This window comes from Hypanus sabinus, chromosome 8, assembly GCF_030144855.1.
Source record: "Hypanus sabinus isolate sHypSab1 chromosome 8, sHypSab1.hap1, whole genome shotgun sequence".
Taxonomy (NCBI): Eukaryota; Metazoa; Chordata; class Chondrichthyes; order Myliobatiformes; family Dasyatidae; genus Hypanus; species Hypanus sabinus.
Genome location: NC_082713.1, coordinates 4,713,050 through 4,729,747, shown reverse-complemented (window position 1 = coordinate 4,729,747; position 16,698 = coordinate 4,713,050). Strand labels below are relative to the sequence as shown.

The 16,698-nt window shown below is 46.2% G+C and overlaps 1 protein-coding gene across 1 annotated transcript in view; it reads left to right on the top strand.

The window, feature by feature from the left end:
• The window catches only part of mcf2a (MCF.2 cell line derived transforming sequence a), a 197,629-nt gene that overhangs the window by 156,053 nt on the left and 24,878 nt on the right, over positions 1-16,698 (top strand). Inside the window, exons 22-27 of the mRNA XM_059976685.1 lie at positions 5,784-5,909; positions 8,487-8,708; positions 10,423-10,515; positions 13,186-13,264; positions 16,033-16,084; positions 16,276-16,385. Coding sequence (XP_059832668.1) covers positions 5,784-5,909; positions 8,487-8,708; positions 10,423-10,515; positions 13,186-13,264; positions 16,033-16,084; positions 16,276-16,385 — 682 coding nt within the window. The remainder of the gene's footprint in view (positions 1-5,783; positions 5,910-8,486; positions 8,709-10,422; positions 10,516-13,185; positions 13,265-16,032; positions 16,085-16,275; positions 16,386-16,698) is intronic.

Below are 16,698 nucleotides of genomic sequence, written 5' to 3'. Positions count from 1 at the left end.
GGTTAAATAGCTGAATAGCTGGGCAACACGGTTTGTTGAGGGGAAGGGCCTGTTCTGCACTGTACCTCTAAATACATGAGCAAAAAAACCTATAAATAAACAGAAATGATTATAAGTTACAAGAATAAATTGGGCAAAAAATTTGCTTGATTTACTTAAACTGAGGGGAGTTGTGTTAGTGTAAGGGACAGCAGGGTAGTGCAGCAGTTCACAGAACACTTTACTGCACCAGTAACTGGAAGATCAGGGTTCAATTTCAGAAGCAGTATTTCAGTAAAGGAATTACAGTGGTATGAGAGAGGAGTTGGCCAAAGTAAATTGGAAGGAGATGCTGGCAGGGATGTCAGCAGAGCAGCATTGCCGTGAGTTTCTGGGGAAAATGAGGAAGATACAGGATAGATGTATTCCAAAACAATGGAATTCCTCAGGGGTCGGTGTTGTGACCACTTTTTACGCTATATATAAGTGATTTAGATAATTGAACAGATGGCTTTATTGCCAAGTTTACAGCTGATATGAAAGTTAGTGAAGAGGCAGGTGGTGTTGAGGAAACGGGTAGGATGCAGAAGGATTTAGATTAGGAGAATGGGAAGAAAGTGGCAAATGAAATACAATGTTGGAAAATGAATGGTCATGCACTTTGGTAGTAGAAATAAATGTGCGGTTTGTTTTCTAAACGGGGAGAAAATCCAACAATCTGAGATGCAGGGGGACTTGGGAGTCCTTGTGCAGAATACCCTAAGGGTTAACTTGCAGATTGAGTCGGTGGTGAGGAAGGCAAATGCCATGTTAGCATTCGTTTCAAGAGGCCTAGAACACAAGAGCAGGGATGTGATGCTGGGCTTTAGAAGGCACTGGTGAGGCCTCATTTGAGTATTGTGAACAGCTCTGGGCCCCTCATCTTGGAAAAGATCTGCAGGCATTGGAGAGAGTCCAGAGGAGGTTCACAAGGATGATTCTGGGAATGAAAGGGTTAACATACGAGGAACATTTGATGGCTCTGGGTCTGTAATCACTGGAATTCAGAAGGATGAGGGGGGATCTCATTGAAACCTTTCAAATGTTGAAAGGCCTAGACAGAGTAGATGTGGAAAAGATGTGTCCCATGGGAGAGTCTAGGACAAGAGGGCACAGCCTCAGGATAGAGGGGCGCTCTTTCAAAACAGAGTTGCGGAGACATTTCGTTAGCTAAATGGTATGAATTTGTTGCCACATGCAGCTGTTGAGGCCAGGTTGTTGGGTGTATTTAAGGCAGAGATTGATAGGTTATTGATTGGACAAGACTTCAAAGGTTATGGGGAGAAGGCCGGGAATGGGTTGAGGAGGAGGGGAAAAAATCAGCGATGATTGAATAGCAGAGCAGACTCGATGGGCGGGATGGCTAATTCTGCTCCTGTGTCTTATGGTCTTATGGTCTAAATACTCAAATGGCAAAATAACATAACCATGGCTGACAAGGGAAGTCAAAGTTAATGTAAAGGCAAAAGAGAGGGCATACAACAAGGCAAATATTAGTGGGAAGACAAAGGTTTGGGAAGCTTTTAAAAACCTACTGAAAGCAGCCAGAAGAATCACTAGGAGGGAAAAGATGAAATATGAAAGCAAGGTAGCAAGCAATATCAAAGTCGATAGTAAAAGCTTTTTCAAATATGTAAAAAATAAAAGAGAGATCACATTGGATATAGGATTTATAGAATATGAGGCTGGAGAAATAACACCGTGGGATAAGGAGATGGCAGATGAATTAAATGAGTATTTTGCATCAGTCTTCACTGTGGAAGACCCTAGCAGTGCGTCAGATTTTGAAGGTTGTGACAGAAGAGAAGTGAGTGCAGTTACCATTAAACAGGAGAAGGTGCTCAAAAAGCTGAAAGACCTAAAGGTACATAAGTCACCGGACCAGATAAACTCACCCTCGGGTTCTGAAAGAGGTAGCAGTGGAGACTGTGGAGGCATGAGTAATGATCTTTCAAAAATCATTAGAGTTTGGCATGGTACCAGAGGACTGGAAAACTGCAAATGTCACTCCACTCTTCAAGAAAGGAGGAAGGCAGCAGAAAGGAAATTGTAGACCAGTTAGCCTGACCTCAGTGGTTGGGAAGATGTTGGAGTCAATTGTTAAGGATGAGATTATGAAGTACTTGGACAAGATAGGACAAAGTCAGCATGGTTTCCTTAAGGGAAAATCTTGCCTGATAAACTTAAGACCGTAAGATATAGGAGCAGAAGTAGGCCATTTGGCCCATTGAGTCCACTCTGTCATTCAATCATGGGCTCATGCAATTCTTCCAGTCATCCCCACGCCCCTGCCTTCTCTCCATACACTTTGGTGCTCTGGCTAATCAAGAACCTATCTATCTTGGCCTAAAATGCACCCAATGACTTGGCCTCCACAGCCACTCGTAGCAACAAATTCAACAGATTTACCACCCTCTGACTAAAGTAATTTCTCCGCATCTCTGTTCTAAATGGACATTTTTCAATCCTGAAGTCGTGCCCTCTTATCCTATGCTCCCCTACCATGGAAATAACTTTGCCACATCTAATCCGTTCAGGCCTTTTAACGTTTGGAATATTTCTATGAGATCCCCTCTTATTCTCCTGAACTCCAGGGAATACAGCCCAAGAGCTGCCAGACCTCATAAGGTAACCTCATAAGGTAACCCTTTCATTCCTGGAATCATTCGTGAATCTTTTCTGAACCCTCTCCAATGTCAATATATCTTTTCTAATATAAAAAGCCCAAAACTGCACACTATCTTCCAAGTGTGGTGTCACAAGTGCCTTATAGAGCCTCAACATCACATCCCTGCTCTTACATTCTACTGTATGCTTCTAGAAATGAATGCCAACATTGCATTCGCCTTCTTCACCACCGACTCATTGAAACTTGTTAGAATTCTTTGAGGAGATTACAAATAGGATAGATAAAGGGGATACAATGGATGTGATATATTTGGACTTCCAGAAGACCTTTGATAAGGTGCCGCACATGAGGCTGCTTACTAAGTTAAGAGCCCATGGTATTACATAAAATTTACTGATATGGTTAGAGCACCGGCTGTGTAACCCCCGGGTCTCCTCAGGCTCGCTCAGCTCGTTCTCGTCTAGGGGGAGCAGCCTTCGGCCCCGCCAAACTGGGTAATCAGCTGGTGTGGATGCTGTGTGATGTTCCCGCCTCGCCCAAAAACAGACAGTACACCATATGCAATTAAATGAGTACAATTTATAAAGGTTACTATAACTAAGTGATTAATAATGATACAGTATATATGAAGAAAAAAATAAAGAAAAGGCGCCAAACTTATCAAAGTCCAAACCACTTCGTGTACAACCGTTGGAGCTCAATTACTGAAGTCTTCTGGCCACCATTCGATCCCCTCCGAACTCCTCAACTCGCAGTTCAGGACCCTCCGAAGTGGTCAACCAAGCGCATCTATCTTCATCCCCCCTCCTCGGAGTACCTCCTGGCCTTGGACCCCCTGCTTGGGGTCCGTTCCTCGCCCAGCTTACAGCATCTCTCACCCCCTCGCGCCGATCTCCCCAAAAGCCCGCCAACAATAGCTTACAGACTCAGAAGAAAGAACAACATTAATCCCAATTGGTTTACAAAGGAATACAATTCTCGTTATCAGTAAATTTTAACCCAAACAAGCTTCCAGCACTCTCTCGCAACAAAGAGGCATTCCTGCTAGTCAACAAAACAAAGAAGCCCTTTTGATTACATACATAGTAACAAAGAAAAAAGACCCCCCCCCCCCCCCCGTTACAGCTGATAGGTAGCAGGCATCGAGTGGGAATAAAAGGATCCTTTGCCAGGTCGGCTGCCAGTGACTAGAGGTGTTCTGCAGGGGTCAGTGTTGGGACCACTTCTTCTTATGCTGTATATCGATGATTTAGATGATGGAATAGGTGGCTTTGTTTGCAAGTTTGCAGATGATACGAAGATTGGTGGGGGGGGGCAGGTAGTGTTGAGGAAACAGGTAGGATGCAGAAAGACTTCGACAGATTAGGTGAAGGGGCAAAAAAATGGCAAATGAAATACAATGTTGGAAAATGCATGGTCATGTACTTTGGTAATAGAAATGAATAGGTAGACTATTTACTAAATGGAGAGAAAATCCAAAAATCTGAGTTGCAAGGAGACTTGGGAGTCCTTGTGCAGAACACCCTAAAGGTTAACTTGCAGTTAGAGTTGGTGGTGAGGAAGGAAAGTGAAATGTCAGCATTCATTTCAAGAGGTCTAGAATACAAGACCAGGGATGTGATGCTGAGGCTTCATGAGGCACCAGTGAGGCATCCATTTAAAGCAGAGATGTAGAGAAAAATGTTTAGCCAGAGGGTGGTGAATTTGTGGAAGTTATTACCGTAGGCATCTGTGGATGCCAGGTCATTGGATGTATTTAAGGCAGGGCTTAATAGGTTCTGCATTGGACACGACATCAAAGGTTATGTGGAGAAGGCTGAGGAGTGGGGCTGAGGAGAGGAAAAAAGGATCAGCCATGGTTGAATATTGGAACAGACTCAATGGGCCAAATGGCCTATTTCTGCTCCTATGTCTCATGATCTAATTCCTGCCGCTATCTAGACGCTTTGTACATTCTCCCTGTGACTGTGTGGGTTTCCTCCATGTGCTCAGTGAGTACGCAGTGGGTGTGTGGAGTGTCCTGGCGGGGCTGGTGGAGGACAACAGAGCTGGTGAAAAGGCTCTCGGAGACATGAATGTGTAATAAATGGAAAGATGTAAACGTTTGGTTTAGTTGGATATTTTATGAATAATTTATTTAATTCAACAAAACATCATGGGCAAGAGGCCTGTAGTGTTGAATATCATAAGAGAAATCCAGAGCAACACACATAAAATGCTGCAGGAATAAGCTGCTCAGACAGCATCTATGGAGGGGAATAATCAGTCGACAGTTCAGGCTGAATGAAGGGTCTTGGCCCAATTGCCAACTGTTTCTCCCCATCGTAGATGCTACCTGACCTGCTGAGTTCATCAAGCAGTTTGAGTGTTTGCTCTGCAAATCCTGCCCTCTGCCTCTCCCTTGTGGCAGCTCCTGGTAAACCCCTCTGGAGTACCAGGGGTCAGAGATGTGCAGAATTGGATAACAAGCAGAGTGCTGGAGGAACTCCCAATGAAGGGCCTCAGACCAAAACATTGACTGTTTATTCATCTCCACAGATGCTGCCTGACCTGCTGAGTTCCTCCAGCATCTTGTGTGGGTTGCTCTGATTTTCCAGCACCTTCAGAATCTCTTGTGTTCAGAATAGAGTCATGTTTATTGATGCTGACTTCAAAGTTCAAAATCATGAAATTTGTTGTGTTTATAACAGCAGTACCATGCAGGTATAACATATAGTATCAGTTACAAAAAATAATAAAGTAAATACTGAAAAAGAAGAATATTGAAGTAGTGTTCATGAACTGTTCAGAAATCTGATGACATTTATTTTGGGTCTTCAGGCTCCTGTACCTCCTCACTGATGAGAAGAGGGCAAGTCCTAGATGGTGAGGGTCGTTAGTGAGGGATGCTGCCTTCTTGAGGCAGCACCTCTTGAAGAGGTCACGATGGTGGGGAGGGTTACGCTCATGAAGTCAGCTGGGTCTCCATCCCTTTACAGCCTCCAGCAATCCAGTGCAAAACCAGTTTGTGAACATCCCATTCCAGTCCAGTTCATCACCTCTTGCCTATGGTTTGAGGGAGTTGTTGACATAATTATAAGCAGATGGAAATGTTTTGGAGTTGATCACTGATGCATGTTGCTGTGTATCCTGACAGGAGTTATTGAAGTTCAGTAGCAACTGTGACGGATCCCATGAGTTACATGAAGCTCTGGCAGCCATGCTGACCTTACTGAAGTCCGTCAATGATTCCATGCACCAGATCGCTATCACGGGATATAATGTAAGCACTTGTCTGGGCCATTTCCATTCATTAATGAAAATGATTTCAGTATGATTGATTACACTTTTGTACACATAGCATAAGCAGTTGATGATATTGGAAATGTCACACAGATTTGAACCTTGTTCCCCAGCACATTAGAGGGTGGCTGGTAGTGTACTGGATAGGATAACACTTTCTAGAGCCATGCCACTGTCTGTAAGGAGTTAGTACATTGTCTCTGTGACTATGTGGGTTTCCTCTGGGTTCTGCAGTTTACTCCCACATTCCAGCATTCTTCTCCCCTACCTAGCACTTCCCCCTGGGTCCTCGCTTCCTTCCCTTTCTCCCATGGTCCATTTGCCTCTCCTATCAGATTACTTCCTCTCCAGCCCTTGACATTTCCCACCCACCTGGTTTCTCCTGTCACTTTCTCGCTACCCCCCCCCCCTTCCTCACCCACCCCCACCTTTTTACTCGGGCGTCTTTCCCCTTTCCAGTCCCGATGAATGGTCTCATCCCAAAACATTGATGTTTAATTGTTTCTATGGACGCTGCCTGACCTGCTGAGCTCCTCCAGCATTTGTGTGTGTTGTTTTGGATTTCCAGCATCTGCAGACTTTCCAAAACGTTTGGCTTAGGGTTAGTAATTTGTGGGCATGCTATGTTGGCACCAGAGGCATGGCAACAATTACCCCCAGCACATCCTCAGATTGTTGGTCGTTGATGCAAATGACATATTTGACTATATGCTTCAATGTTTCAATGTATACGTGACAAAACTAATTCTCATACATTGGTCCTCTGCAGGCTAAGTGCCTTCTTTCTTATTAACCTATCAGTAACTTTACAGTTTTGAACCCCCTGTCAGAGGGAAATTGTTGTTAAATTGGAGAGTGTGCAGGGGAGGACTGGAAATGGGATTGGATTATTATTGTCACGTGTATTGAGAGACAGTGAAAATCTTGACTTGTATACTGTTCATACAGATCAGATTCTTAAACAATGCATGAATTAGAACCCAGTAAAACAATAACAATGCATAAAAACATGCACTAACTACTGAAAAGTGTGGTGCAGGTAAATGATAAAAGTGCAAGATCATAATGAGGTTGATTATGAGGCCTGGAGTCCATCTTATCATACAAGAAGACTGTTGAAGAATCTGATAACAGTGGGATAGAAGCTGTCCTTGAGCCTGATGGAATGTATTTCCAGGCTTTTGTACCTTCTGCCTGATAGGAGTGGGGAAAGGAGAGAATGTCTGGGGTAGGACGGGTCTTCGGTTATGCTGGCTGCTTTACCAAGACGGCAAAGGGTATAGACAGAGTCCGTAGAACCATAGAACATGACAGCACAGAAACAGGCTTTTTGGCCCTTGGCTGTGCTGAACCATTTTTCTGCCTCGTCCCACTGACCTGCACCCGGCGCATTTCCCTCCATTCCCTTCTCATCCATGTACCTGCCCAAGTTTTTCTTAAATGTTAAAAGTGAGCCCGCATTTACCACTTCATCTGGCAGCTCATTCCACACTCCCACCACTCTCTGTGTGAAGCAGCTCCCCCTAATGTTCCCTTTAAACTTTTCCCTTTTCACCCTTAATTCAAGTCCTCTGGGTTTTTTTCTCCCCTAGCCTCTGTGGAAAAAGTCTGCTTGCATTCACTCTATCTATACCCATCATAATTTTATATACCTCTATCAAATCTCCCCTCATTCTTCTACGCTCCAGGGAATAAAGTCCTAACCTATTCAACCTTTCTCTGTGACTCAGTTTCTCAAGTCCCAGCAACATCCTTGTAAACCTTCTCTGCGCTCTTTCAGCCTTAGTAATATCCTTCCTGCAATTCGGTGACCAAAACTGCACACAATACTCCAAATTCAGCCTCACCAATGTCTTATACAACCTCAGCATAACATTCCAACTCTTATAGTCAATACTTTGATTTATAAAGGCAAATGTACCAAAAGCTCTCTTTACGACCCTATCCACCTGTAATACCTCTTTTAGGGAATTATGTATCTGTATTCCCAGATCCCTCTGTTCTACTGCACTCCTCAGTGTCCTACCATTTACCTTGTATGTTCTACCTTGGTTTAGAAGGGAGGATGGTTCCTGTGATGTGCCAAACTCAAGTGCCTGAATTATAGGGAAAGGTTGGAAATGCTCCAGTTTTCTCCCACATCCCAAAGACATACAGGTTAATTGATCACATGGGTGGAATTGGGCAGCACAGTCTTGTTGGGCCTAAAGGCCTGTTTCCGTGCTGTCTCTCTAAATAGAAATGGATAAAATATACTGTCAAATAAACTTTTGTCTGGCTTCCAGCCAGGTAGAGCTATTGATTATAACCGACGTTTTGGTGATAAACTCTGCCATTTTCATCTGGAATGATGCGTGGTGCTTCTGGCATCATCCCTGAAGAAGATGGCGGAGTTTGTCATTGAAACGTCGGTTATAATCAATACCTGTACCCGAATGGAAGTCTGAGAACCATATATGCTGGGAAAGCATTCGATCCTTCTTCAAAATATACTGTGATTGCTGGAAAAAATGCCTCAATTCAAAATTAATGTGGTGTGTTCGCTGGTGGTTGTTAGGGAAACCTGCAGGAATTTGGGCCGGTACTGATGCAGGGGTCCTTCAACGTCTGGATAAATCACAAAAAAGGGCCGACCAAAATGAAGGATCTTGCACGCTTCAAACCCATGCAACGCCACCTCTTCCTCCACGAGTCCGCACTTGTGTTCTGTAAGAAGCGAGAGGAACACGGGGAGGGCTATGACAAAGCACCGTCCTACAGCTTCAAGCATTACCTAAAGGTAAGGTTCTTTTCTGGTGTTGCTTTGTAGATTCTGTCTTCCTACATCCTCGGCTTCTATAGCATTTCTTTATCTTTCTGAAAAATGCCTACAAGAAAATGAATCTTATGGTAGTATACAGTGTCAGAGACAATAGACAGTAGGTGCAGGAGTAGGCCATTCAGCCCTTCAAGCCAGCACCGCCATTCACTGTGATCATTGCTGATCATACACAATCAGTACCCCGTTCCTGCCCTCTCCCCATATCCCTTGACCCCACTATCTATAAGAGCTCTATCTAACTCTCTCTTGAATGCATCCAGAGACTTGGCCTCCACTGCCTTCTGGGGCAGAGCATTCCACATATCCACCACTCTCTGGGTGAAAATGTCTCTCCGTATCTTTGTTCTAAATGGCCTACCCCTTATTCTTAAACTGTGCCCTCTAGTTCTGGATTCACCCATCAGCGGGAACATGCTTCCTGCCTCCAGCATGTCCAATCCCTTAATAATCTTATATGTTTCAATCAGATCCCCTCTCATCCTTCTAAATTCCAGTGTATACAATCTCCAATCTTTCAACATATGACAGTCCCACCACCGTTCCAGGAATTAACCTTGTGAACCTACGCTGCACTCCCTCAATAGCAAGAATGTCCTTCCTCAAATTTGGAGACCAAAACTGCACACAATACTCCAGGTGGGGTCTCACCAGGGCCCTGTACAGCTGCAGAAGGACCTCTTTACTCCTATACTCAATTCCTCTTGTTATAAAGGCCAGCATGCCATTAGCTTTCTTCACTGCCTGCTGTACCTGCATGCTTGCTTTCATTGACTGATGAACAAGGACACCTAGATCTCGTTGTACTTCCCCTTTCCCTAACTTGACTCCATTTAGATAGTAATCTGCCTTCCTGTTCTTGCCACCAAAATGGATAACCTCACATTTATCCACATTGAACTGCATCAGCCATACATTTGCCCACTCACCCAACCTGTCCAAGTCACCCTGCAGTCTCATAGTATCCTCTTGATATTTCACACTGCCACCCAGCTTTGTGTCATCGGCAAATTTGCTAATGTTACTTTTAATCCCTTCATCTAAATCATTAATGTATATTGTAAACAGCTGCGGTTCCAGCACCGAACCTTGCGGTACCCCACTGGTCACAGCCTGCCATTCCGAAAGGGACCGTTAATCACTACTCTTTGTTTCCTGTCAGCCAGCCAACTTTCAATCCATGTCAGTACTCTGCCCCCAATACCATGTGCCCTAATTTTGCCCACTAATTTCCTATGTGGGACTTTATCAAAAGCTTTCTGGAAGAGTCCGGTTTAATATCTCTAGCACATCTTGAAATGTATTGTTTTGCGGCAGCAGTACAATCTAATAGATAATAATAAAGAACAATGAATTACGATAGATAAATATAATGCTGCTGCCCATGATGGAGCTGGCTGAGTTTACAACTTTCTGCAGCTTTTTCCCATCCTGTGCAGTGGCCCCACCATACCAGATGGTGATGCAAACTGTTAGAATGCTTCTGCAGTGCATCTGTAGAAATTTGCTAGAGTTTTTGATGACAATCCAGATCTCCTCAGACTCCTAATGAAATATGGCTGGTGTTGTGCCTTCTTCATAACTGCATCAATATTTGATTCACATCATTGTGATTCTTGTACAACTGAGATCAGGTGCCGGAAAACAATGTTATCTGTTTTGCTTCTCCTGGCAGATGAACGCTGTTGGCATCACTGAGAACGTGAAAGGTGACACCAGGAAGTTTGAAGTTTGGTATAGTGGGAGAGAGGAAGTGTATCTCATCCAGGTTTGTCTGCTATTCTCAGCTCTCTGAATGCAAGGGGCTGACCAGCCTCTGCTCCATGTGTGGAGGAGATCTGATTATTCAAGTAAGGACAAGAGCATCACTGACATTTACTGGCCATCCAACATGGCCCAGGACAAGGTGGTTGTGTGCTGCCTTTCTGAACTTCCTGGTGGAGGTGCCCCTGCAGTACCGCAGGCAGGGAATTCCAGGCGTATTAGTTTATCATTGCCGTGAAATAGGGTGGCGGGGTGAGATACGTCTCTGTCAAAGGAGGTGTAAAGTGGACCTTCTCTCTGCTAGCCTGCAGGTCACCTTTAGACAAGGTGTAGCTTAGCCCCTTCTTCCCCCCTCCCTCCAGATCAGGGTCACGTGAAGCCATGGGAGCAGGTGGTGGATGGTTGTATGAACAGCCAGTGCAGATCACAAGTGCAGGTTATGTGATCACTGACACCAGGCAGACAATCTCTGAAGAGTATTGATAATGGCTGGGATCACCCGTCTTCTAAAGACACTGTCCATAGGAAGACAATGGCAAGTGGCTTGTGCTTAGAAAAAATTACCGAGAGAACTCACGGTCATGGATGGACCACGATCGCCAGGTGATGGACGGTCCACGATCGCCCAGGTGATGGACGGTCCACGATCGCCAGGTGATGGACGGTCCATGATCGCCAGGTGAGCACGATCGCCAGGTGATGGATGGTCCACGATCGCCAGGTGATGGACGGTCCACGATCGCCAGATGATGGACGGTCCATGATCGCCAGGTGAGCACGATCGCCAGGTGATGGATGGTCCACGATCGCCAGGTGATGGATGGTCCACGATCGCCAGATGATGGACGGTCCATGATCGCCAGGTGAGCACGATCGTCCAGATGATGGACGGTCCATGATCTCCAGATGATGGACGGTCCACGATCGCCAGATGATGGACGGTCCACGATCGCCAGGTGATGGACGGTCCACGATCGCCCAGGTGATGGACGGTCCACGATCGCCAGGTGATGGACGGTCTACCTTCGCCAGGTGATGGACGGTCCACGATCGCCCAGGTGATGGACGGTCCACGATCGCCAGGTGATGGACGGTCCACGATCGCCCAGGTGATGGACGGTCCACGATCGCCCAGGTGATGGACGGTCCACGATCGCCAGGTGATGGACCACGATCGTCCAGATGATGGACGGTCCATGATCGCCAGGTGAGCACGATCGCCAGGTGATGGACGGTCCATGATCGCCAGGTGATGGACGGTCCACGATCGCCAGGTGATGGACCACGATCGTCCAGGTGATGGACGGTCCATGATCGCCAGGTGAGCACGATCGCCAGGTGATGGACGGTCCACCTTCGCCAGGTGATGGACGGTCCACCTTCGCCAGGTGATGGACGGTCCACCTTCGCCAGGTGATGGACGGTCCACCTTCGCCAGGTGATGGACGGTCCACGATCGCCAGGTGATGGACGGTCCACGATCGCCAGATGATGGACGGTCCACGATCGCCAGGTGATGGACGGTCCACGATCGCCAGGTGATGGATGGTCCACGATCGCCAGGTGATGGACGGTCCACGATCGCCAGGTGATGGACGGTCCACGATCGCCAGGTGATGGACGGTCCACGATCGCCAGATGATGGACGGTCCACCTTCGCCAGGTGATGGACGGTCCACCTTCGCCAGGTGATGGACGGTCCACGATCGCCAGGTGATGGACGGTCCACGATCGCCAGATGATGGACGGTCCACGATCGCCAGGTGATGGACGGTCCACCTTCGCCAGGTGATGGACGGTCCACGATCGCCAGATGATGGACGGTCCACGATCGCCAGGTGATGGACGGTCCACGATCGCCAGGTGATGGACGGTCCACGATCGCCAGGTGATGGACGGTCCACCTTCGCCAGGTGATGGACGGTCCACGATCGCCAGATGATGGAAGGTCCATGATCGCCCAGGACCTGTTAGTGTGTGTGTGAGAGAGTGTGGGAGGGAGGGAAAGGGCTTGTTTTACTGTTGTTGTTGTTGCTCTGCTGGACACTATAGGCACAATACGTTGGCAGTGGACTGTGGTAACACTTGCGGGCTACCCCCAGCTGGTTGGTAACAGAGATGACACCACATTTCACTGTCTGTCTCCATGTACAGGGGTGTCACAGTAGCGTAGCGGTTATCATGATGGTGTTACAGCTTGCGGAGTCCTAGTTCGGAATTCATTTTCGATGTCATCTGTAAGGAGTTTGTATGTCCTCCCCATGAATCTGCAGGTTCCCTCTGGGTGCTCTGGTTTCCTCCCACAGTCCAAAGACATTTGGGTTAGTAGGTTAATTGGTGATTGTCAATTGACCTGTGACTAGGCTGGGGTTAAGTCGGTGGGTTGCAGAGTGGTGTGGCTTGTTAGGCAGGAAGGGCCTGTTTTATGTAGTATCTGTAAAAAAAAAGTTAAATTAATCTTTAAAACAATAAATCTTAGATTTTAAAATCTTTACAACTTTGAATCTTTAATTCCCTGTTATCTGTGACTCTGCCCTGTATTCACTGAGCTCAGACACAAGCCCAGATAGCTGTATATTTTTCAGTCAACAGTACGATGTGAGCTGTATTTAAACAGGTCTGTAAGGAGCTAATCTTGTTCACATGTATCTTGATTTTCCCTGTCGATTCTCAGGCTCCCACTGTGGATGTTAAGATGGCCTGGTTGAGTGAAATGAGGCGAGTGTTGACAAGCCAACACCAGCTCCTCCGAGGTACCAGAAATGTTGTTTGCCATGTCTTTAAAAAGCCACGACTGGGTTAGGAAGTTGTTGGCCACTGTCCAACTCTCCAGTTGCCTGTGTTCCAGATCTTTCAGTGAACCTCCTCCCAGTTCTCAAGATGTTGGGAGAACTCAGTGGGTCGGGCAGCATCTGTGGAGGAGAATGAACAGTCAACATCATCAAGAGTACTGAAGAAGGGTCTTGGCCCAAAGCATTGACTGTTTATTCACTTCCATAGATGCTGCCTGACCTGCTGAGTTCCTCCGCAATGTTGGGTGTGTTGATTTAAACTCAGGCAGCTGTCTTTCATTTATACTCTGCAAAGGGAGACAAAAGTGGTGCCTTAATCCATAAGATATAGGAGTAGAATTAAGCCACTCAGCCCATTGAGTCTGCTCTGCCATTCCATCATGGCTGATCCTGGATCCCACTCAAACCCATACACCTGCCTTCTCACCATAATCCTGTTCCTGCATTACCTACTCTTACCTCTTCTCTTTTCCTCACCTGCCTGTCACCTCCCACTGTCACCTCATCCTTCCTTTTCTCCCATAATCCACTCTCCTTGGGTCTGGTTTGCCCCCCCAAGACAATAAACAATTGAAAATCTTCCCCTTCCTAATGAAGGGTCTCAGCTAGAAATGTCGGCTGCTTATTCACTTCCATGCTGCCTGACCTGCTGAGTTATTGTGCGTGTTACTGTGTGGAGGGGAAAGGGGAAATGCACAATCAACATCTTGATTTAAGGTGCTTCATTTGGACTGAAAGGTAGTCAGTATCAAGAAGTTGGGAGCAAGAACTGGCAGTTGATTGATGGAACCAGGTGATGAGGAATGATTGGATGGGAGAGTGTAAATAGCTAGGGGGGTGATTGGATGCCGTTGAAGATGGTGCAGTCTGAGAGGAGAGGAGGCGAGAGGATGCAATGAAAGGAGGGAGCTGGGGAGGAGAACAAGTGGGAGGAGCATTCGTGCCAGTGGTGACAGGTAAGAGAGGTGAGAGAGTCAGTGATGTGGACTGGGATGGGTATTTCAGGAGGAGAGGGGAGGGACAGAGGGTTACAGACACAATGACGCTTGAAGAACTGAAGAGCTTAGACTTTATAAGGGATTATTAAGGCTAGTCGGAGTGTTGTGAGCATTTTAGTCCCATATCTCAGAATGGATGTATGGATGGTATCAGAGAGGGTCCAGAGGAGGTTCACAAGACTGACTTCTGGAGTGAAAGGGTCAACATATGAGGTGCTTGTGATGGCTGTGGGCCTGTACTTGCTGGAATTCAGAAGGATGAGGGGAGGATTTAATTGAAAGCTCTTGAAAACTGAAATGCTTAGATAAAGTGGATATGGAGAGGAGGTTTCCTACAGTGGACCAGAGGGTACAGCTTCAGAATAGAGGATCATCCATTTAGAAAAGAGAAGAAGAGGAATTTCTTTAGCCAGAGGGTGGTGAATCTGTGAAATTTATTGCCACAGATGGTTGTGGAGGCCAAGTCATTGAGTATATTTAATGTGAAGGTTGATAGGTCCTTGATTATTCAGGGCATCAAAGGTTATGGGGAGAAAGCAGGAGAATAGGGTTGAGAGTGATAATAAATCACCACGATGGAATGGAGGGTAAGACTTGATGGGCCAAATGGCCTAATTCTGATCCTATGTTTTTTGGTCTTATGGTCTCAGAAGAGACTTCGTCAAGCTGCATAAAATACAGACAGACAGACAGACAGACATACTTTATTGATCCCTAGGGAAATTGGGTTTTGTTACAGCCGTACCAACCAAGAATAGTGAAGAAATATAGGAATATAAACCATAAATAATTAAATAATAATAAGTTAATCATGCCAAGTGGAAATAAGTCCAGGACCAGCCTATTGGCTCAGGGTGTCTGACACTCCGAGGGAGGAGTTGTAAAGTTTCATGGCCACAGGCAGGAATGACTTCCTATGACGCTCAGTGTTGCATCTCGGTGGAATGAGTTTCTGGCTGAATGTACTCCTGTGCCTAACCAGTACATTATGGAGTGGATGAGAGACATTGTCCAAGATGGCATGCAACTTTTACAGCATCTTTTCAGACACCACTGTCAGAGAGTCCAGTTCCACCTCCACAACATCATTGGCCTTACGAATGAGTTTGTAGATTCTGCTGGTGTCTGCTGCCCTCAGCCTGCTGCCCCAGCATACAACAGCAAACATGATAGCACTGGCCACCGCAGACTTGTAGAACATCCTCAGCATCGTCTGGCAGATGTTAAAAGACCTCTGTCTCCTCAGGAAATAATGAGGGCACTTGAGACCAAAAGCAAGAAGGAAGTGATGCTGAGGCTTAATACGGCATTGTCGAGACCACAACAAGTAGTGTGAGCAGTTTTAAAGGCTCAGGGCCTGTACTTGCTGCTGTTTGACAGAATGGGGAGGGGAGGCGCATTGGGTTTCTCTTTGAAACCTATCAAAAGGCAGCCAATGAACAGTGCAGGTTGGTCCAGCATGAAAGACCCTCACCATCCAGGTCATGCCCTCTTCCCATTGCTGCCATCACAGAGGAGGTACAGGAGCCTGAAGACCTGCTCTCCGAGATTCAGGAACAGCTCCTTCCCCCGCCATCAGATTTCTGAATGGACAATGAACCCATGTACACTACCCTTTTCTTTTGCAGTACTTAATTATTTTGTAACTTGTAGAAGTTTTATATCTCTGCAAAGTACTATGGCTACAAAATGGGTGATAATAAACTTGATTCTGATCTGTCTCTTTCACAGATGACAGGCAATCTCCTCAGCACCATGCCGATCAGATTCCATTATCCCCAGGGTAAGTGTGGAAAGAACGCATCAAAATGAGATAGCACATGTCCAGTTTAGTGTGAAGGAGACACCATTGTGTGGCATTAGGTCAAGGCAACACAAGCGATACCAATGGAGATACCGCTCGAGAGGTTGAATGTTCATCCACGTCTGCAGGATTCATCCAGAGCCCATCTATGGTCATCTTCTCCCCCACAGGAAACAAAAGAGAGCCTCTGTGAGTTCGGAGGAGAACGATGGCGATTTCACAAGACCCGTGGTTTTGGACACGTTCCCTCTGTCTCCACAGCACCACTCAGCACGGACAGGTACTGCAAAGCGCCAAAGACAGCACCTCAAATTCACAGATTAGAAACAGGTCTTTTGCCAGTCTGGGCCGGGCCAAGCTCTTATTGTGCATAGTTCAATCAACTCACACCTGGATTATTGCCCTCCTTGCATGTACTTATTTCAACTGTTTAAAAATGTTACAATTGAACCCACGTCCACCACTTCTGCTGGCAGCTTGTTCTACAATTGCACCACACTACGAGTGAAGAAGTTCCCCTTCAGGTTCCCGTTAAATATTTCACCTTTCACCCTTAACCTGTGGTTCTAGTCTCACCCAACATCGGTAGAAAA